The 22,188-nt window shown below is 55.4% G+C and overlaps 2 protein-coding genes across 4 annotated transcripts; one reads left to right on the forward strand and one right to left on the reverse strand.

The window, feature by feature from the left end:
• The first annotated feature begins 119 nt into the window (after nucleotides 1-119).
• LOC114485523 (protein delta homolog 2) lies at nucleotides 120-1,052 on the forward strand. The gene has a single exon (XM_028487107.2). The coding sequence runs from the start codon at nucleotides 252-254 to the stop codon at nucleotides 864-866; it is 615 nt and encodes a 204-aa protein (XP_028342908.1). The 5' UTR covers nucleotides 120-251; the 3' UTR covers nucleotides 867-1,052.
• On the reverse strand, nucleotides 969-21,709 carry ABCC10 (ATP binding cassette subfamily C member 10). 3 transcript variants are annotated; one of them, XM_024122100.3, is made up of 23 exons: nucleotides 21,670-21,709; nucleotides 21,501-21,544; nucleotides 21,127-21,298; nucleotides 17,056-18,274; nucleotides 15,689-15,916; nucleotides 14,892-15,048; nucleotides 14,554-14,663; nucleotides 12,425-12,504; nucleotides 11,625-11,796; nucleotides 9,914-10,012; nucleotides 9,305-9,494; nucleotides 8,490-8,567; nucleotides 8,136-8,330; nucleotides 7,551-7,704; nucleotides 7,167-7,356; nucleotides 5,121-5,464; nucleotides 4,630-4,799; nucleotides 3,961-4,121; nucleotides 3,425-3,678; nucleotides 2,348-2,493; nucleotides 2,153-2,250; nucleotides 1,793-1,905; nucleotides 969-1,467 (listed from the first exon to the last, which is right to left on the reverse strand). In XM_024122100.3, the coding sequence occupies exons 3-23, from the start codon at nucleotides 21,285-21,287 to the stop codon at nucleotides 1,314-1,316; spliced, it is 4,473 nt and encodes a 1,490-aa protein (XP_023977868.1). In that variant the 5' UTR covers nucleotides 21,288-21,298; nucleotides 21,501-21,544; nucleotides 21,670-21,709; the 3' UTR covers nucleotides 969-1,313. The 3 variants fall into 3 exon arrangements, with proteins under 3 accessions (XP_023977868.1, XP_028342907.1, XP_023977869.1); XM_028487106.2 differs by lacking the exon at nucleotides 21,670-21,709 and having other exon boundaries at nucleotides 5,121-5,248; nucleotides 21,127-21,588; XM_024122101.3 differs by lacking the exon at nucleotides 21,670-21,709 and having other exon boundaries at nucleotides 21,127-21,588.
• Between the last annotated feature and the right edge of the window lie 479 nt (nucleotides 21,710-22,188).

Below are 22,188 nucleotides of genomic sequence, written 5' to 3' on the forward strand. Positions count from 1 at the left end.
AGGCTCACAGAAAAGTGGCTCAAGGTGACATAGCTAGAAGGGGGGTGGTAGTGGTGGCAGTGATCAGGATGTCGACCTGGGCTACCCTGCAGATGGCAGTCGGTAAAATGCCCTCTCCCACCCCACTCAGCTCCCCGTGCCGGAATGGCGGGCAGTGCCAGGACGACCAGGGCTTTGCCCTCAACTTCACATGCCGCTGCTTGGCGGGCTTTGTGGGTGCCCGCTGCGAGGTGAACGTGGACGACTGTCTGATGCGGCCTTGTGCTAACGGCGCCACCTGCCTGGATGGCATCAACCGCTTCTCCTGCCTCTGCCCTGAGGGCTTTGCTGGGCGCTTCTGCACCATCAACCTGGATGACTGTGCCAGCCGCCCATGCCAGAGAGGGGCCCGCTGTCGGGACCGGGTCCACGACTTTGACTGTCTCTGCCCAAGTGGCTATGGTGGCAAGACTTGTGAGCTAGTCTTACCCATCCCAGATCCCGCCACCATAGCGGACATCCCCCCGGGGCCCACCTCGGCTGTGGTGGTACCTGCTACGGGGCCTGTTCCCCACAGCGGGGGCGCCGGTCTGCTGCGCATCTCCGTGAAGGAGGTAGTGCGGAGGCAAGAGGCCAGGCTGGGCGAGTCTAGCCTGGTGGCCGTGGTGCTGTTTGGGGCTGTCACTGCCACTCTGGTCCTGTCCACGGTGTTGCTGACCCTGAGGGCCTGGCGCCGGGGTGTCTGCCCCCCTGGACCCTGTTGCTACCCTGCCCCACACTATGCCCCGGCGCGCCAGGACCAGGAGTGTCAGGTTAGCATGCTGTCGGCAGGGCTCCCCCTGCCGCCTGACTTGCCCCCTGAGCCTGGGAAGACCACAGCACTGTGATGGAGGTGGGGGCTTTCCTGCCCCCTCCTTCACCTCCTCTGCCGCTCAGACTGGATTGGCCCTTTCTCTCCACCCCTCAGCTGGGATACATGACACTGAGGGACCTCAGCCTCATGCCAGAAATATTATTTTTTTAATACACAGAGTGGAAGATGGAATTTTATCAAATAAAACTATGGAAGTGCATGTGGACTCCTTTGCCAGAAAAAATCCACCTGGAGTCCCAGATGCAAGAGGCCCAGAACAGAGGCCTGCTTCTGGGGAAGCCGCAGGACTCTGCCCCCGAGGAGTGGTTTGTAAAGGGGAACCCAGGGTACCCTTTTTCCCTCTGCGGAGGTGAGAGAGAGGTAGAGCCACAGAGGGGTGTAAACAAGCAGCAGGCCCCTCTGTGCCAGGCAGCAGTGGGTAGGACAGAGGGAGGTCCTGTGGGGCGGGGACTCAGGGCCCTCAGGGAGAGGAGTGGGCTCCCTGCTGGCTGCTCTGCAGCAGCTGCTGGAACAGCGAGTGGGGCTGGCTGCGCAGGACGGCGGGGGAGTCCAGCTCCGCCACCCTCCCGGCTTGCAGCACCAGCACCCGGTCCGAGTTCAGGATCGTGTTGAGCCTGCGTGGGAGAGGGTGGTCAGCGTGGGGATGGAGGACAACGCCCTAGAGAAAGCTGACCCACTTTCCCTCCTCTTCTCCTCTGGACAGCACCAGCCTGCCCCACAGGCTTCAGTCCCTGGCTCTGTGCTAGGGGAGGGGCTGCAGGCTCCCTCAGACAATGCACTACAAAGGGCCTGGGTCGGTGCCTGTAGAACACGGAGCTGAGATTCATGGGGGTTGGAATCTCTAGAGCTCTGATCCCTGGGGTTTCTGAAAGGAAGGGAGGCTATGGGTCCATGACACCTTAGCCCCTGATTAGATTCTCACTCTGGATGCCTACACACCTGTGGGCGATGGTCAGCACTGTCTTGTTGGCAAAGCGTTTACAGATGGTCTGCTGGAGCAGCTGGTCTGTCTTCTGGTCCACGCTTGCTGTGGCCTCGTCGATACACAAGATCTGGACCATGTGGAGAGGATGAGAGGGGAGGAGGGAGAAGAAGGTCAGCCGTGGCTGCTACATAAGCCCCAGCCCCCGCCTCCTGGTCTGGTGCAGGCCAGCCCACAGCTCCCCACCTCCAGCTCTAAAAGAAAAACTAACTAGGTCCCTTGAGACCTCTCCCCAGTCCACTTCCTCACCCCCCCACCCCTCCCATGTCCCCTGCCTTCTTCCTGGCCCTCTCGAATGTCCCTTCCTCTTGCCTTACCTTGGCATCTGTGAGGAGAGCCCTGGCCAGACACAGCAGCTGCCTCTGCCCCAGAGATAAGCTCCGGCCCCCCTCGCCCAGCTCACCATCCAGACCACCTGCAAAGCGCAGCATCTTCACCCCTGGGTTCTGAGCCTCCCTCAACCCCCTCCCTGCTCACTCCTGCCACCATGCAGGATAGGACCTAGAACTCACCCACAGATATGATCACCTCACTCAGGTGGCACTGCTCCAGGGCCTGCCACAGGGCCTTGTCCTCATACAGACCCCGGGGGTCCAAGTTTTCCCGAACAGTTCCACTGAACAAAAAGGGCTCCTGGGGGATGATAGCCAGCTGGGATCTGGGGGATGAGGAGGGGACAGGACATGGGGGTCTTGGCTGGAGATGTGGCCACTTCTGCTCCCAGCACAGGTTTTAGCTATAGGTCCAGCCCTTCAGAAAAGCTTGGGGATAAGACCTGAACATAACCCCCATCCTGTTCCCCGCTTGGTCAGCCATGTACCTAGAACTGTGCCAGTGCTATGAGGAATACCAAAGGAACCAAAGGCCTAGACTCTGCCCTTAAGGAGCTTACATCTCACTGAGGGGCAAAACAGAACAAGCATGAACTAAACCGTATGGCACTGACTCCAATCACGGGACAGCAGTGGATGGCAAAGAATGACCAGAGGGGACCAAGGAATGACTGGGTAGGGGATGCTTCAAGGTTGGAAGCGGGCCTGAAATTGGGTCCCGAGGAGCCATATGGTCAACCTATGGCCACCACAGGTTAGAAGAGAAGGCAGGAAGGCCAGGGCCAGGGCCTGGGATCAGTAATGGGCTTTAGGACAGAGCATCCCTACCTTTCTCCACATCATGGAACTCAGAAAAAATGATACTAGGGCAATGTGGTTGGGAGGGGTGTTTAGCTCCAGATGAGACCCCTTGTGGCCAGAGGCAACTGGCCCAGGTCTCCAGCTGTCCCAAGCGCCACCTGCCAAGCCCAAGGTCATAGCACCTGGGAGGCTCTGACTCAGGAGGCAGTGACTAGTGGTCTAGAGTGGAAGGTGTATGCTGGGAAGTACAAGGTGAACCTGGGAAGGTGAAAACCTTAGGACCACAGCTATGAACCCCGACCTGAGCACTGGCAGCTCACTATTCTCGCCTGCTTGTCCCATCCTCCATCTCACCTCCTGATCAACCCTATCTGCCCTGAGTTTATATAAAGTCTTCCTAACTGGGCCTTCCTCTAAGCGCCAGTAGTCTGGTCCCCTCTCCTCTCTCCCCCAGACCTGAGCTCAGCCAGCTCCAGCTGGCTGGTGTCCACGCCGTCCAGCAGCACTCGCCCAGAACTGGGCTCTAGCAGCCGAAAGAGCACCGACAACAGCGAAGACTTGCCAGAGCCCGTGCGGCCCACGATGCCCAGCTTCTCTCCAGGCTTCACGTAGAAGGTCACCCCATCCAGGGCATTGGGCAGCCCTGGCCGGTACACCAACACCACATCCTGGAACTCCACGCTCCCCTGGTTCAGCCAGCCAATGCCCAGCTGGTGGGGTCCGTGGGTGGGAGAGGGAGGGAGATGGGTGAGATGGGGAGGAATGAGGAGTGGAAGGGAGAAATGAGGAGTGGAAGGGAGAGGAATGAGGGATGGATGCCGGGAGAGGAGAGGTGGGGGGATGGACACAAAAATCAGGGAGATCACGGGGACGGTACAGGAGCTGAGAAAAATGGTGAGGGGCACAAGGAAAAGAACTGGGGGAGAGACTGGGGCCATCAGGAGGATCCTTCAGGGTTCTAGCACCCAGGCTGGGGTGAGGGCGCAGGCTACCTGCGGCCGCTGGCCCTGGGGCTCCTGGGGCAGGTCACGGGAGTATTCCTCCAGCCGCTCGACGCTCACCAGCATGGCTTCTGTCTGTGTGAAGCTGCTCACCAAGCCGGAGAGCAGGCCCGTCAGGGACAGGGCGTAGGACAGTGACAGGCCCACAAGTCCTGGGGGAAGGGAACACAATTGCCAGGGGAGGCTTGGACGCTGGGATGTGTGTGGAGATGGCTGGGCAGAACGGGCGAACCCTGAGCTGTGGACCGTGGGCGTTTAGAGGAAGCTGGCACTGAAGGAGGAAGATGCAGGAGCCAGACCAGGCCCACAGGAGGCTGGCTGCAGCAGAGTGGAAAGGCTACGAGGGAGGACGGGCAGAAGGCAGGTGGGCTAGGGCCGGTTGCTAAGTGCTGAGGACGGGTGAGCAGGGAGAGGCGGAGATCAGAAGACTTGACTAGTCCCAGATCCACGACCACCAGGGTGAGTGACTCCTTGAGACTCAGTTTCCTCAACTCTAAAATGCGGGTGATGAGAATTACAACACATCCTCACAGGGAACCCTGGTTGGGAGGTGAAAATGCTTGGGGCTGGGGGCGGGGAGCGCAGTGCAGGGAGAGGTCTGGGGCAGGTGCTGGGAATAACACACTTCTGAGGTGAGAGTGAAGGGTCCCGGGGCGGCACCTGGGTTGGCGAGGCCCTGCTGATGCTGCACCAGGGCGATGCCTGCGATGGCGCTGACCACTGCGGCCCCCATGAGCTGCAGCCGAATGTCCAGCCACTGCATCGTGGCGCTGGCAGCAAACTGGCACCTCTGGTTTAGCTCCAGGAGTCTCTGGTTCTCCTCCTCAAACCTGGGGGAGGCCACGCCACAGCTGCACGGACCCGCCCAGACGCCCTGCCCGTACAATGCCTCCTCCTCGGAGCTGACCTGCACGCCCACAGGCCGCACCTCAGTGGCGCGGAGGAGCCAGTGTGCTCTCTCGTAGGGGTCTGCTCAGCGTCACTCTCCCCCTTCTCTGTTTCTTTCCTCTTCCCCCTATGCCCTCACCCACCCTTCCCTTCTCAGGAGACTGAGACCCACCCCCCTTCTTCTCAGGGGTCGCTCTTCCCCACTCCCCCCAGCACCTCACCCCGCCCCCTCGCACTGGTTGGAGGAGGTGGACCTCACACACCTGTAGGTGGTCCCGGTGGCCCGGAGCACAGGGAGGCCGGCCAAGGTGTCGGCCAGGTGGGTGTAGAGAGGAGACAGGGTGAGGCTGCCCAGGCGCCGCAGCTCCCTCGAGGAGGCCCTGTAGTGGCGCTGCATGCGATAGTAGATGAGGCTCAAAGGCGGCAGCGGCAGCAGCAGCCAGGGCAGGCCAGAGCCCAGCACAGCCAGGAGGCCCAGCAGGCCTGCCGCGTTGGCCAGGAGGATGTTGAGGATGAAGGGCAGGCTGTCATCCACACAGGCCACGTCGGAGGAAAAGCGGTTGAGGACCCGGCCCGTGGGCGTGGAGTCGAAGAAAGTCACCGGCGCCTGGGAGGAGGGGTGTGGGTGGGCCAGGGCAGGGGCCAGCGGAGAAGCCATGGAGGCAGCCCCCGGGGGAGGTGGGCTGGGGGGAAAGGCCCAAGGTAGAGAATAGGAAAGGAGCAAAGTGTCCCCAGAGTTTGGGGGCACTGAGGGGGGGCTGGAGGAGCTTAGAGGAAGAATACCCCAGGTGGGAAAGAGAGAGTGTCTCCCATCCCTCTGGCTAGTGGGGGCCCTGAGAGGCCAGGCGGGCCACCCCTCTACTTCTGTGCTAGACGTGCCTACCCCCCTTTCAAGGGCAGGTAGCTAATCTCTTTCCAGAAGATGCAGTCTTCAGGCCATGAGTGAGATTTAGTTAGATGCTAGGAGGACCATCCTGATTGCCTGTGGCGGGACAGAGTGGTGAGGGTGGTGGTCAAAGTCCATACTGTCCCACGGTCAAGCGCTCAGGCTCCGGAGTCAGACTGCTTCTTGGATTCCAGCCCTGCCACTTACCAGATGTGAGACCCCAGGTAAGGGGGCTTCATCTCCTCAAGGCCCCTGTCCCTCATCTCAAAAAGGGGGATAGTAATGAAACTGCACCTCCCGGGGCTGACAGCAGGATTGAAGCCACATAGACAGCAGTCAGGAGCTTAGCAGGGTCTGCCTGCCACGGAGCAGGTGCTTGGTAACTGCTAGCTATTTAGACTACTTACTATTGGGAGGTACGGTCTCAAAGACCCTTTCCCTTTCCCCGCCTTCCCTGTCCCCCAACTCTCTGCCTTTACTTGGGGATCAGTCCTATCTTAAGGCAGGGCACTAGGTCAAAAGACTTGCTGAAGCATTTCCTAAAGCCAGCTTATGAGAAATTAATTCCTTCACAGCCTGAAGATGTGGGCAGACACTGGGCAGCTGCTCCCGGAGAGGCAAGGGAAAGACCCACACGTCCTGGGTTCACAGCCACAGAACTAGCCTTGCCCAGGTTGCACACACTCTCAGAGCCTGTTTTCTCATCTGTAAAATGAGGATAACAGTACCCACCTCACAGGGTTATAAAGAGGCCCTAATAAGATAACAGACAAAAAAAGAGCTTCGTAATAACAACAACATCGTTAATAATAATTGTAATTGGGCACTTAGTATATGCCAGGCACTGCCCTAAGCACTTTCGATGTCCTGATTAATCCTCATTTGACCTATGGGACAAGCAACAGACTATATATACACACAGCAACAGGGATGGACTTTAGAAGAGCTCTAAATAAAAACTGTGAGAAAAGGAATGTCATTTATGAAACTATGTGCACACAAAACACAGGCATTTTGCAAAAAGCCAAAAAGATACATATTAAACACACCTAGGATGGCTGCTTACCAAGGAAAGGAGAGGAAATGAAAACAGGGTTTGCAGATAAATAGGAACGGATCAATACATAAAATTAAAAAGGGATCTCACATGAACTAAGGGGTGATTAACTCAGTCCTCTGTGCCGGAAGTAAATCTGAGGAAGATTCTCTTCTCCCCACTTTATAGATGAGAAAGCTATAGGCCTAAGTAATTGGGTTTGAACCCAGGCAGCTGCTCTGCTCTTGGCCTCCCCAGGTCTCAAGTGCTGCACCCATCTGTGAGGGGCTGTTTTCTCCTGAGGACCAGGAGGGGGGACGGGCCCCTGATGGAGCCCAGGTACCGGGAAGGGCCCCCCATGCCACCCCCACCCTCCCATCCCCTCACCATGAGGACTCGACTCAGCAGGCGGCGGTGCAGGGTGGCGGCTGCTCGGAGGGTGCCCGCTGCAAAGAGCACTGCTCGGAGAAGGGTGCAGAGGGAGTTGACGCCAGCAATGGTCGCATACACGGTGAGGTAAAAACGGATGTCTGAGGAGCCATTGGGGGCAGCTTTGGGCATTGGGAACACTGAGGTGCTGGGTGGTGGGGAGGGGGGCTGTGGGTAACCAAAAGTGGGGCCACTCAGGGGTCCCTTCCCCACGCCCCCCCCAACGCCACTGCTCCCCACCCTCCAGGAGACACAGGCCCTGGAACACCAGCCCCCCAACTCACTCCCTGCCTGGCAACCACTCTGAGAGCCCCAGGCCCACTCCTGGCCCCAGCCACTCACTAGAGGCTTCCGGGGAAGAAGAAGAGCAACTGGGCAGACAGTGGCCCTGTGGAGCCCAGGCTGGTGGGAGCTGGCACCTCCTGGGAGCTATTCTTGGCTGCCTTCAGCTGAGCGATCCAGTGGGAGAGCCACCAGTCAGCCGAGTTCCTGGTTGCTGGGTGAGGATGGGAAGGAGAAAGCTGCCAGACAGCTCATCTTCTTCTTTCTATTCAGATACCCCCTTCCTCTGCTCTCGACTCTGGTTTCTACCCTCCTCCCCAGCCGTCCCCACCTTATGTCCTCCCCAGTGCGCACTTCTTTCCTGGGCCCATCACCCTTCAGCTCTGGGGAGAGCGTGATCTTGAATCTGCAGAACGGGAGTCAGCCTTGGGGGCAGATCAGAAGATGGCTACGGAACATCCCCACTCCCCCCTCGCTCCCGGTCCCCAGGACCCTCAGAATTGGAGACATGTCTCTTGTCCCAGCTGTCGCCCACACATGGTGAGTGTCTGGGCTTTGTAATGATTAGTACAAGGTGATGGATGTGATGGAGACCTAGGCGACAGGGCTGTGGGTAGGACGAAGGCCTGCAGGGTTTACTCCTACCTTGCATGAGGAGCAGAGAGAAGAGGATGGCGAGGGCCAGGCCCCAGCCCACGGCCCTCCAGTATGCACGGTACACGTGGAAGGCCACGGCGCCCTCCTTCTTGCTTTCTTCCTGCAGCAGGCGGCCAGACGTGCTCTCCTCCACCTCCAGCCCCTCCTTTGTTTTCTCTGGGTTCTGTACTGATTGGGCTGTGACTGTGAGAATCAGAGAGGTGGGCGGCGGGGGCGGGGTTAAGCTTACAGGATGACAGTTGAAAACCTTAGTGTTTTCAGGGGCAGGCAAGCTTCCTAGAAACATCTCCCTACAAGTGTGGTGGCGAAGAGCAGGCTCTTTCCTCTCACCCCGGGCCATACCTGGGTCAGACTCTTGTCCATCCTCCGCCCAGGCTTTGGGGGCAGCTTGTACCAATGGCAGGATCTCAGAAGGGGGCCCTGGAAGGCAGCAGGGGAGATTAGGAGGGGGCTCTTCTGGGTATATTCTATGCCTTTCTAAACATGTGAGCCAATCCACCTCCCATGCTCTTTGGACCCCCTCCCTGACCTACCCTAGCAGGGCTGTGCCCTGGACCCGCAGACCCTGAGCAGGACCATCAAGTCCATCCCTCTGTGTCTGGAGTCCGATCAGCACAGACAGAAAATGTTCACCCCTGGGAGGAGAGTCACGGCCACCTGTGAGAACCCTGTCCAGAGGCACCTCTCACTACCGCTGGGCTTTCTCCTCATGCTTCCTGGAACTCCTAACCCGCTGGTGGAGCCTCATCTGCTCCTGTTTCTCTCCAGTGAACATGCCAATGGTCATGTCCCTCTGGATAATAATCCATCAGAGTTTCTGTTTACTTGTTTTTAAATAAAATGATTGTTCTAAACCTGACTGCTTTCCTTTCTCCGAGGACATCAAACGGTTCTCTGAGATCCTGGGCCTCTAAGTTCCCAAAGCTCCCAGTCACAAAGCCTGCATCACAAAGCCACAGGCTCCTTTCCCTCCTGCTCTCTGTTCCTCACACCAGTTTTGTGAAGGCAGAAGAGGGTCACCCACTAGACAGAAGCATGACGGGGCCCAGATCACACACAGAGGGGGTGGCAGAGTCTGCACTTGACAATCCATCTGGAGCACCCGAGCAGATGGCTCCCTCACTCAGCCGGGCTCCCACCCTGGTGGCCCACATTACCAGCCTGGATGAGGCGCCCAGCCTCCATCAGCAGCACCACGTCAGCCCTCTCCAGGTACTCGGTGCGGTGGGTGCACAGCAGCCGCGTGGTGTGGCTCAGCACTCCCAGGATGCACCTGTGCAGCAGGTGGTTGGCCACGTCTGCATCCACGGCGGCCAGAGGGTCATCAAGGAGATAGAGCTCCTTCTCCTAGGGAGAGGTGGGGGCACCATGGATACCAAGTCCTCTGGCCAGAACCCAGACCTCTCCTAGGACGTGATCTTGAGGCCGTCCGGGAATACGGTTGAGAGGAACTCTGTGGCTACCCCTACAGCAGTAAAGAAGGTGGTGAGACCAGAGGGTGGACTTCCCTCCAGCCACGCAAGGCCAGTGCCCCAGGGCCAGCGTTCAGCTTTGCTGGGTCCCAGTGCCTCAAGCCACATAATGCTTTTTAAAGGGCCTTTAATTCTGCCTTCGATCTACAAAAGGGGGATAGGATGGCCAAGGGACCAACACCTTAGGAGCATGCAGCGGGGAGGGAAGAAACCGGATGCCGATGAAAATATCCCCACGCTGCCCCCTCCCCAGCCAAGCTCCCGAGGCTCTGGACTCTCCCATCTTCAACTTACCTGGTAGACGGCACGAGCAAGGGCAATCCGGGCCCGCTGTCCTCCGCTGAGGGTCACACCCTTCTCCCCCACCTCTGTCTGGTCCCCAGCAGGCAGGATCTGACAGGACAGGCCCCGCAGTGTTGGTCAGCGAGCTCCCCAGTACTTTCCACCCCATTTCCTAACCCTCTGCAGGGAAGAGATGGCGGGGTCAGAGAGCCAGGGAGCTTGAGGAGACTGGACTTGAATTTGGGGTATGTGAGCCAGAGGGGACAAACCACAACTCCAACAAAAACGAGCATTTGTTGAACACGTTTTTCTTTTCTTTTTTTTTCCCTTGAGGAATTTTTTTTTTTTTTTTTTTTTGCGGTACGCGGGCCTCTCACTGTTGTGGCCTCTCCCGTCGTGGAGCACAGGCTCCGGACGCGCAGGCTCAGCGGCCATGGCTCACGGGCCCAGCCGCTCCGCGGCATGTGGGATCTTCCCAGACCGGGGCACGAACCCGTATACTCTGCATCGGCAGGCAGACTCTCAACCACTGCGCCACCAGGGAAGCCCTCTTGAGGAATTTTTAATAAGCTTTCCTTTTTTTGTTTTTTGTTTTTCTGGCTGCGCCACGCAGCATGCAGAATCTTAGTTCCCCGACCTGGGATCGAACCTGTGGCTCCTGCAGTGGAAGCGCGGAGTCTTAACAACTGGACCGCCAGGGAAGTCCCCTGTTGAACACTTTCTATGTGCTGAGCACATTACAGGCATCATCTCATCTGACCCCCACGGCAACCTTATGAAGTTGATGTTATTTCATTTTCACAGATGAGACCAAAGCTCAGAGTAAGTACCCTGCCCAAGGTCATTCCACAGCTAGTAAAGGGCAGGACACGAATGTAGATTCTTAACCACTCCGTCACACTCACTATCCTGCCTTTTTAACAGGCAAGGATGAGGAAGGCCAAATTCAAAGTGAAACTTTCCTAGGTTTTTAGAGAAGGAAGGTATCCCGAGCCTTGGAAGAGGTACCCTGTGGCCTTGGGAGAGGTCTCCTTAGCTAAGGGGTCCCCATACCAGAGGAAGCACCTGTGGTCGACCAGATGGTGGCTCCCCTGAGGGAAAAGCTTTGTGATTCATTTCTTTTCTTAGTACCCAGAACAGTTCCCTGTACCCAGGAGATATTTGGGAAATGCCTGATATAGAAACAAATGATAAGTGGACATAAGATGCTCCATGGTTGGAGTCAAAGGTCCTCCTTTCCAGGGAAGTTCCACATCTACCTGGACAGGGTAGTGCTGATGACAGTCCTGCAGGGGATATGGGGGTTGGGTGGGAAAGTCACGGGAGAAAGCTGGACTCTCATCCCCCTTAAATTTAGCATTCTGGATGTGGGGGGTCTGATGGGCTTGCCAGACTTCTCTAGAATAACCTTGACTCTTCCAGTGGGAGGTGAGAGAAGGCCTCTTGAATCAGAACCATTAGCCAGACCTACAGAGAGCTAAGCCTCATAGGAAACCCTCCCCTAGTCCCAGAGGCTGCAGGGTTCCCACGGTTGTTGTGTGGAACACCCAGTCTCCACCCCACCGCCCAGGCCGTGTGCAGAAGCTGGACACTCTGGGAGGATCAAAGCCTGATGGCCAGTCCTGAGTAAATGATGCCTGAATACAAGCAACCCCTTCCCAGAGAAGCAAGTCTCTGACCTGCGGTGTTAGGGACACGGGGAAGCGGGCGGCCAGGCACTCACGCTAAGGTCATCGTTGAGGGCACAGGCTTCCAGCACTTCCTTGTACAGCTGGGCATCAAACGTCTTCCCAAAGAGGATGTTGTCTCGGATGGTGGCAAACTGGATCCAGGGCTCCTGGGTGGCCAGGCCAAAGCCTTTGGACAGCCTCCACACTGCCATCCGCCCACGCAGCCTGCAGAGAGCCAGGCCAGCAGCATGGGAGGCTGGCTCCCCGCTGGTCCTCTTCCTGCCCAGCCCCTGCCTCTCAGAAGCCTCTCCAGATTGCTGTCTTTTACACGGGGTCCCACTCCATGTCACATGGCTCTCTAGATTGGCAGCCACTGAGGTCGAGGGGTCCTATAGAGGCTGGAGGCTCACTCTGGACTGGGAAGGGAAGAAATTGCTCTTTGGCTGCAGCCAAGCAGCTGTCATATGTAGATGTGCTCAGAAGAGAGTGTGGCAACCAACCTGCACTCTTTCATTCTCACCGTGAAATAAGAAGGCCCTCCCTCACACCTCTGCTCCTCTCTGGATCCCTCCCGTGCACAAGCACACTTTCTGAAAGAGTAGCTGATGCTGGCTGTTTCCATTTATTTCTTTACTCACTATTACAGCACTTCTAACACTCTGCGGTGATGGTTTTGAGAACCCACTTTCACTTCCTTCCCCTTTACAGACTGAAAACTCTCCCAAGAAAGGGACCATGTCTTGCTCATCCTGGCATCCTGTGGCCTCTAAAAAGGTGTCCACCATGTAGCAGGGGCCAGGAAAGTGCTGACGAAGGGCAGAGCTGAGGACATGGGGCGCTGGAAGTTGCTTACCTGTGCAGCTCTCCCGCGATGGCAGCCAGCAGTGAGCTCTTCCCGCAGCCCACCTTCCCCACAATGCCCACCAGCATACCCTGCAAGGAAGCCACAAGTAAGTGTCAGGTCTCCCTCCTGAGGCCCTGGGATAGCAATCATCCCATGGAGCCTCTCTCTAGGCCCCAGTTAGCCTGGAGGGAAAGAATTCTCCACCCCACAGGCTGAGCTGTGCCTCGGTGACAGATGCTGTGTGGCCCCAGGGGAGTAGGGTGTTTTATTCTCCGTTCAGAGAAGCATCAGTTTCACTGTGTGAAGGGCCTTTGGAGAGCAGCAGTGTGCCAGAGAGCATGGGAGGCAAACTGCCCGAGAACTTCCAAGGAAAGCTCTGAGGCAGGTGACCCAGGATGGGGTGAGGGGAAGGAAGGACTCCAGGCTTTGGGGCCTGGACGCTAGGCTAGCTAACTCCACCTGCAGCTAGATTTCTTTTTTCTTTTTCTTTTTTTTCAATAAATTTATTTATTTATTTTTGGCTGCGTTGGGTCTTCGTTGCTGTGCTTGCACTTTCTCTAGTTGCGGTGAGAGGGGGCTACACTTCGTTGTGCTGCGCGGGCTTCTCAGTGCGGTGGCTTCTCTTGCTGCGGAGCATGGGCTCTAGGCGTGCGGGCTTCAGTAGTTGTGGCTCGTAGGCTCAGTAGCTGTGGCTCGCGGGCTGTAGAGAGCAGGCTCAGTAGTTGTGGCGCATGGGCTTAGCTGCTCCGCGGCATGTGGGATCTTCCTGGACCAGGGCCCGAACCCGAGTCCCCTGCACTGGCAGGCGGATTCTTAGCCACTGCGCCACCTGGGAAGTCCCTGCAGCTAGATTTCTAATGGCTCAGGGCAAAAACAATGTTTTGCACAGGTACCCATTTCTGTGATTTGCAGTTTAAAATTCTCTGTGCTGCCTTCCTTGCTTAGTTGTAACATACATTCATGGAGCTATCTCTTTGTACACAACAGAAAAAAATTCCTTCCATAGAAACAGGTGGGGCTCCTAGCAGCTCTGTCTGTGATGTCCCACACTGCCAGCCAGGGTTAGCCTATCTTCGAGTGGACACCAGACCAACCTGAGACCCTTCCCTGGGAAGCCTCCCTATTTCTGGCTGTGGTCTGTAAGTGGAAGGGCTCTCTGCAGGCCTGTCTTCTGCTCAGTGGAGAGCAGGTCCACAGAGAGAGAAGAATGAGGCAGATACAGAAAGAGAAGCAGATGGAAGGAGCAGCTCGGCGAGTTGAGGCCTGGCTCTGGGCTGCTGCTGAGATCTGCCCATGTCCTCGCCTGTGGATTCCACAATTCATCTCTATATCCTTCTTACAAATTCTTGTTGGCTTAAGCTAGCTCCAGTGGGTTTCTATGACTTATATCCAAAAAAGCCTCAACTGACACATTAGTAAAATTCCTTTCAAAAATTCCAGCCTTGTCTTGCCTGAACTAAGAGGAAAAACAAAACATTCAGCCCAAGCCAGAAACATGAGCCAAATGCGGCAGAGGCGGTTCAGGCTCCACTGGAGAACGCTGGGTTGAGCTGTGGGGCAAAGGGTTGGACATGGGTCAGGGGAGAGTGAAAACTCAGGACTCGGTGAAGAGGAGTTGCCGTCCTGCCAGCAATGTTCTTTCAAGTGCTTCTTTGATGATGTATGCCAGGGTGTGAGTCACAGGGTGTGATTCCTTTTCACCAGGCTAAATAGAGGATTATCTATACCATTTGCAAAATCCTTCTGAGAAGGGGCTGCTGGGCCTCTCCCGGCGGTCCCTAGCCTGGGGAAGATGCTGGATAAGTTCTGGGGTCTGTTCTGAACTCGATAGCCCCTGAGGGACACGGAGAGAAAAATGCAGTTGTTGGACTGGACTGGGTAGATGTGAATGGTCTGGTTACCAGGGAGAGATGTGACTGCTCTGAAGCGGCTGTGTGTTAGAAAACTGACATTCAGAGATAAGGTATCATCTCCTCTCCAATGAGAACCTGCTCACCAAAACCTCTCTGGTCCTTCCCTCAGTAATTAGAGCCACTGGGCCATCTTGCTATGATTGGCTCTGTCCTTGTTTATCGGTCACTGAGCTTGCATGTCCCTCGTTAGGCTGGGGGTTCTACTAGGGCGTCTGACCAACCAACCTTCTTCACTTCGAGGTGACTGATGAAGGTCTCCTGGCTGGTTCCAACTGGGTCCCAGGAGAAGAGGGCTTCATGTAGCTCCAAGGCTGTAGATGGCTCTGTCGGAGGATCTGAACAAGGAAGAAGCCACTCAGCTTGGGCTTCTAATACACAATCTACCTGCCCAGGGCTAATTCAGCCTCAGTCTTGGTCTGAGGATTCTCCCCCAGGAAATGGCCACCTGCCCTGCCTAAATTCTGCTGCCTCTGGCTCCTCTTGGCAGCATCTGTGTGCAGCAACCAAGGGGCTACAGTTCCCTCCTCCCCTGTGCCAGGTTCTGCCCTCCAGCTTCCCATTACCTGGGCTGTAGCAGGCCTGGGGGTTGTGGTTGGGAAGGTCGAGGAAACGCTGGATCCGGTCCAGGGACACTTTGGCCTCCAGGAGGCCACTGATCACCCAAGGGAAGTTGTTGAGGGGAAGAATAAGCATGTGCACCAGTGCCAGGGCCGTGAACACCTAAGTGGGGTCGAAGGTGGGGGGAAGGGTTGGAGCATCACCTGAAGCTCGGGAATTATCTGAAGGCCTGCTCTACGGGTGGCCCTGCAGACAGGTCTGTGGAGGGGAAAACAGGGCAGCAGCAAAACTGAGGAGTTAGCTGGACAATCTTGGGTTAGAGGTGGCAGAGGTGGCCAGTCCAAGAATCCCAGAAATTCCAGATACTCCTCCAGGGATCCAGGTTACTCCCTGATAAGCACACACACCTAGCTCACTCTGAGACCTTCTCAGAATTTCCAAGTAGCAACATCACCTGGCTATACCCAGCACTGGATCCACCTTGCACTGGATCGTGAACTTTTCCTCCAAGGCCATCAGAATGAGGATAAGGGGACCTAACCAGAAGTAGGAGAGGAAGAGGAGAGGAAAAAAAGGAATTCCTTTGCAGAGGGAAGGGTTATATATACGAGGCCTCAGATGAAAGTTCCCTTCAGAGAATTTCTCCTTGGTTGGGAAAGGATAAGGCAGCCAGGGACCCTCCATCCCTCCTTCCCAGCCAGCACTGAGGGCCCCAGTCCACCCCTCACTCCACTGCAGTCTCCGTGCTGCTGCTTCTCGCCCATGCATTCCTACAGCCGTCCCCTCCCCTCCTGGTCCTCACCTTGGTGGCAGTGAGCTGGTGCCCCAGGAGGATGTAGGTGATGAAGATGACGATGGAGATGACGACTGGCAGGGCAGCCCACAGGTACACACAGGCTGCATCCAGGTACTTGATGACCCAGAGTCGCCCCAGCTCTCGAGCTCGGCAGGCCTCTATACGGGCCCCCAGCGCCTGCTCCCACCCGAAGAACTTGATGACACGAATGCCACTCAGCAGCTCTGTCACGAGCTAGGGGTGGGGACAAGAGAGCAGTACAAAGTGGAGACACTGCTCACGTGTGTTCTCCTCTGCTCAGTCTCCCCCAGGCTCCTGGCACAAGATGTCAAGTATTCTGAGCCCTCATATGCTCCAGCTGGGGGCAGGTTGGAGCTAGAATCCTCCCACCTTCCTAGATGAAGCGGTGGAAAGTAAAGGGGGGCTCGGGTGGTATGGGAACTATTCCTATAGGAGTATACAGGTGTAGGAGGGCACACCACAGCCCAGGGTCAGGCAGACGACAGGGCCAGGCAAGACGGGCAAGGGCCAGAGGAACTCCTTGTATCCTAACATTCAAACATCCCCAGCCTGCAAGCCAGGGAGGCACTGGGAGCCTTCCCAGATGGCCCTGGAGACTAGTCAATAGCTGTCATGGGTAGGGGAAAAGGCCTCATGCCATAACCAGCTTTCAGAGACACCCCCTCCCCATTAGCACTCGGAGCTATTCCAGTAAGAGGTTGACAACTACGCTGTATGGACCCCTAAGCCCACCATCCCCTCTGTAAAGGTGCCACAATCACTGCACAACCCAGAACTGACTCAGCCAGACCCTCACACCTAGAGTTGGCCCAGGCAGGAGAGAGACCTACTCCTTTCCCCACAGCCCACCCCTAAGAGGTAGCTGGGGTTCTCCTAGGCCTCTTCACATGCGGTTGTGGGGTGCTCTGTGCCTGAGATGAGGAGGTGGGAGATTGGGTCCTGGCTCTAACACGAAAATCCCATTTGGCCCCAGACAGGTTACTTCCTACCTCCTAGGGTTGCTCTTAGGGCTGCATGAGCTAATACTATAATATTACTAACAGGCTACACTTACTTAGTGCTTACTTCGTGACTGGCACTTGCCAAGCAGTATCTCATATGATCCTCCAACTATCTTATGAGGCAAGCTATTATTATCCGCGTTTTACAGATGAGGAAATGGAGTCCCAAAGAGGTTAAGTGACTTGTCTGAAGTGATTAAACTAGTAAGTGGTAGAGTTGGGATGTGAACCCGTGTCTGTCTTTCTCCAGTCTGAGCTCTTAACTTCTAGATCACACTCACTCTCTCAGGCACAGTGCATGGGAGGACCTGGGGACTCTGGATGACTGAGGGACCCCAAGCGGCCCCTCACCTTAACCCGTGCATCCTTGTGCCGTAGCATCTCCTGGTTGCTGGCCATGATTCGGGTGGCAATCACTTTGTTGACGGGAACCAGCAGCAGTGCCAGGATCAGACCACCCACGAAGGCCACATCCACCTGCTGGTGCAGCAGGTAGAGGGTAATGGCCAGCTGCAGGGGCAGGCCCCAGGCCTCATGGAAGCTCCCAGCAAAGTTGAGCAGCCGCTCAGAGTCGGTGCCTAATAGGTTCAGGATCTCCCCAGCGGGAGGGCGTCTGGGCCCCAGCTGTAAAGCCTTTCGGTACAGGATGCTCAGCACAGCCCCCCGTGCCTGAAGTGTCACCTTCCGCACCTCATAGCCATACTGATTCTGCAGCACGGCGCCCAGAACGGCCCCACCGGCCAGCCCCAGGGCATAGAGCAAGCCATTGCTTAGTGGCTCCTGCCCCTCCTCCAGGAAGCCCACCAGTAGGGACAGTAGCAAGGGTCCTGAGAATCCCAGCATGGTCCCCACCAGCTTCAGCAGTCCAAGTGCCAGGTAGCGCTGCCCCAAGGCCCCATACAGGGCCCTCCACATTCGGGCCCCCTCCTGCCATTGTGCCTGGAAGACACGGGCTAGGTAGGTTGGGTGCAGCCTGTCGGGGAGGCGGCAAGTGTCCTGGGGGTGCCGGAGCTCTCCACAGGCCCCACGGGCCAGCAATGGTGCCAGCCAGGCATAGGAAAAGCGTGACAGCCAGCTCTCCCCATCTTCAGCTACCTCGGGTTCCTGTCCCTCAGAGAGGAGGGGCTCCTGGGCCCAGGGTTCCTGTGGCCGCCCAGGGACTGCCCAGCCCAGTCCATAGGCCAAGAGTGCAGCCAGCTGCAGGATGAGAAGGCATAGGCGGGAGAGGGGCCCTGGAAGAAGTGGAGGCAGAAGTGTGCCTTGCTGGCAGTGCCATAGCAGGGTCAGCACTAGGGCTGGGGCTGGCAGGAAGGCAGTCAGAGTCAAGGCCAAGGGCCCCCGGGAGCGGCCATGAGGGGAATGAGCCAACACCCACAGGGCCAGGCTGTGGCTGATCCAGGCCACAGCTGCCACGCCCCCGGCCAGCACCTCTAGCCCTATGGGCCCTGGGCCTGCCCGTGGTGGCAAAACGACTGGGAAGAGGTCTAGCAGTGGAAAAATGGAGAGCAGGAAGGAGGCTGCAAGTCGGACCCGCCAGCCAGGACTGCAGCACAGGATGGAACCTGGATTCCTAGGGACAAGGGGGAAAAGAGAAAAGGAGGCATATCGCGGCTGACTCAGGGCCCAGACATACCTCCAGTAACTCACTTACCTAGAGGGAATCCACTCCCTTTCCTGCCTGTATACCTTATTTCCATCCCATTTTACTCTGGAACTCAGGGTCTTTTCTCCCAGGAAATCTTCCTGGATTAACCTAACCCATTTTTCTAATCTACCTATACCATTTCTCATCATTCTTTTGCCACAGAAATAAAAAATTCTGAGTTAAGGTTGTATGGAACATGAAGACCCTAATTACAACAAAACCCAAAAAACAAACAAAACAAAACCCCAAAACCTAAATTTTCCTACAGATAACAACTAAGAGATGAGTTTTCATTTTTACAAAAGTATCTACATAAAATAACCCTTAAATTCATCCGAAGCACTATCAGATGGATAAAAATTTGACTTACATACAGCTTCTATACACTAACACTATAGCCTAAATTTTCTGAAGCCTCAGAATATTCTACTCTCTGTTTCTCCAATGGTTGTAGAAGATGGTGTGGATCATTTTTGTGACTCCATTAGCTGAAGAAAAACTTCCTTTCAGTTTTGTTTGTATCATCTTGGCTTGCAAAAAACGTTTTTAATAAACAAAAGGATTATCTGCCTGCATTAAAAATCAAGTACAGGGGGGTTTCCCTGGTGGCACAGTGGTTAAGAGTCCGCCTGCCAATGCAGGGGACACGGGTTCGAGCCCTGCTCTGGGAAGATCCCACATGCCACAGAGCAACTAAGCCTGTGCGCCACAACTACTGAGCCTGCGCTCTAGAGCCCGCGAGCCACAACTTCTGAGCCCACGTGCCACAACTACTGAAGCCCACGTGCCTAGAGCCCGTGCTCCGCAACAAGAGAAGCCACCGCAATGAGAAGCCCGTGCACCACAATGAAGAGTAGCCCCTGCTCACCGCAGCTAGAGAAAGCCCGCGCAGCAACAAAAGACCCAACTCAGCCAAAAATAAATAAATAAATAAATAGATAAATAAATAAAATGTAAAAAAAAAAATCAAGTACAGGGGACTTCCCTGGTAGCAGAGTGGTTAAGAATCCGCCTGCCAATGCAGGGGACATGGGTTTGAGCCCTGGTCCGGGAAGATCCCACATGCCACAGAGCAACTAAGCCCGTGCACAACTACTGAGCCTGTGTTTTAGAGCCCGCGAGCCACAACTACCGAGCCCGCGTGCCACAACTACTGAAGCCCGTGCGCCTAGAGCCTGTGCTCCGCGACAAGAGAAGCCACTGCAATGAGAAGCTCGCGCACCACAATGAAGAGCAGCCCCCACTCGCCGTAATTAGAGAAAGCCCGCGTGCAGCAATGAAGACCCAATGCAGCCAATAATTAATTAATTAATTAATTTTTAAAAAAATCAAGTGCAGGAAAACACACCTGCAACAGTACATATCAGAACACCTTGAAGGTTCATATAAGAAAAGGTTCATATAAAAACATATAAATCTGTATTCCCTTTGTTGTTGGCAGGGCTGGGTTACTGAAAATTTTAATTGTAGGTTAAAATGTTTGGGGTTTCCTTTAAAAAATTCAGTGATCACAGTTATATGGGGGGGTTTATATTCAGATAAAAGTCAACCTTTAATAATTCTTTTTTCTAAGATGTGGGGACAGAAGAACACTGTGAGCCCTTGGAGGCTGGTACACTGGCTCCAAGCTGGCCATTAACCAGTCTTATGAACTCAGGCAAGACTCTTTCCTTCTCTGCATCTCATTTTCCTCATCAGCACAGTGAGCAGTGAGGAGTCTGGACCCAAAGCCCTCTGAGGTCCTTTCCCGTCTGAGATTCTGGATCTCTCTAAACCTTTTCAGCAACTTGCAAAAATCTGTTAAATGAAGTGAGATAACCACAATATCTGTGGATTACATGTTGGTCTTTCTTGCCTTCTCCTTACACTGTGAGTTCCCAAAGGACTAGGCCAACTTTTAAAAGATACTCCTCTGAGCACAGATAATCCTTCTGAGTTAGTCAGTGTCACTCTGTGCTGACTGACTAACCCTCTCCAGACTTTTGTCTGTGCGTAAGAGACAAATCAGGATTCCTCCCAGACCAAGCAATTCTGAAGGCTCTCCTACACAAGGAAGGGATTCATTATCCTCTAACTCATCTTAGGTAAGGACATAGTCTGTCCATTAGACTAGGGACTCCCAAAGACAGACCAGACATTCCTCCTGCCTTATTAGTAGCCAGAGTGAGATTAACTTTAGCCATATCTAGACATACAGGAACTAAGTACAAAATCAAGGTGAGTTTAGCACCTACACCTTAGAGCCCCAAATTCAGGAAGGATTAAGGTTCTGATTTTGCTCTTCTCTTCTACCGACTGCTTCCTCTCCAATGAGTACACATGCTTTTCTTAGCCTAGAAACACTGAGGTTTCCTAGATGGAAGTGGTGAGAAACTGGTCCAACATCTTCAGCACACGTTAACCTTTTTGGCTTAAAAACATTGCTCACCCACTTTTGCCTCCAATTCATGACAACTGTGTTTGCGCATCTGAAAATCTACAAAAGTGATGATTTCTACCATGCATCAGGCCTTTAAAAATGTGCCAAGCACTGCACTATATGCTTAAATGCATTATCTAATTTAAATCTCCCAACAATGTTATGAGGCTCAGGGAAGCCAGGTAACTTGCCCCAAACAGCCACAATGCTGCAAAGTGGTTATGTCCACATTTTATTCTACTTTTGCCCCCTACTCCAGAGATCTCACTTATTTCGGTTACACTTCCGCGGAGATGTGGGTTTCGAGTGAGGTCTGCAAGAACACAAGGACAGATGTCTTGCACCCGTCTCTACCCACCTCGGGTTGCCCCAGTGGCAGGCACTGAGCACAGCGAGGAGCGCGTGGGGCAGGGTGCTGAGCACCAGCTGGGTGAAGCAGTGGCCGGTGGTGTCCCCCTCCCACACAGGGAGTGGCTGCAACGCGCTGGTGCCGCACAACTGGGCCAGGAACCGCTCCATGGAGGCCTCACCTGAGAGGAAAGCAGAGGGTGGAGGGAGGGAAGGACCCTCCCAGAGAGAGAGGAATCCGCGTTCCCAAGTGCTAGGTGCAGGCAGGGAGCGGGCATCCGAGGGGGCGGGACGCTGACCAGGAAGCGGGGATGGAGCAGAGTGACAGCGCGTCCCCTGCCGGACCTCCCCGCCTTCAACCCCGCCCACGAAGCGGGAGCTTACCTTGCTGCCGCCCCGAAACCAGACACTGCCCGTTCTTGCGTTACCTCAGCGATAGAAAGGGAGTTGGTTTGGCTCCCAGGAGGCAGGCGGCTTTCTGGACTAGTCACCTAGCCGGGCTCCGCTTTCCCACTCCCTGCGTCCCCGCCCCCAGAGATCTGAAACCTCTCACCTGAAGAAGCTGTTTTTCCACCGGATCCCGAGATCCTCAGCACTGGTGGAAGCAAAAGAGCGTGCTGCCGGCTTGGGACCCTGACCAGGCTCGCGTGGCACCCCCTAGAGGCGGGATGACCTCCCAAAATTTGCAGGGCTTCTGTGCGCGTGCGCATCTCTCCCTCCCCTCCGCCTCCCCCTCCCGCTCCCTCTCTCTCTATGGAGGCGAGCCCCTTGTATTATGGCGCGCTTATGCTGCCTGTCAAGACACTTGCAAATGCACTGATCTCAGCTATAATGCAGCATCAGCCATACACTCTCACGTAGAGTACTCGCTCCCATCTGTTTACTGTTTACTAGCAGGCACATGCATTGCACTCTAATTCTTACAGCTTACAGCGATGGGAAGCCAAACGTGCGAGCCTCGTGCCGCTTACGGACACTTGAACCATTTCCTTCCTTACTCCAAGGCTGTATGGCCTTGGGGAAGTTGCCTAACGTCTAGGAACCTTAGCTTCTTTGTCATTACAAAGGGGGC

Source organism: Physeter macrocephalus, unplaced genomic scaffold, assembly GCF_002837175.3.
Source record: "Physeter macrocephalus isolate SW-GA unplaced genomic scaffold, ASM283717v5 random_1303, whole genome shotgun sequence".
NCBI lineage: Eukaryota > Metazoa > Chordata > Mammalia > Artiodactyla > Physeteridae > Physeter > Physeter macrocephalus.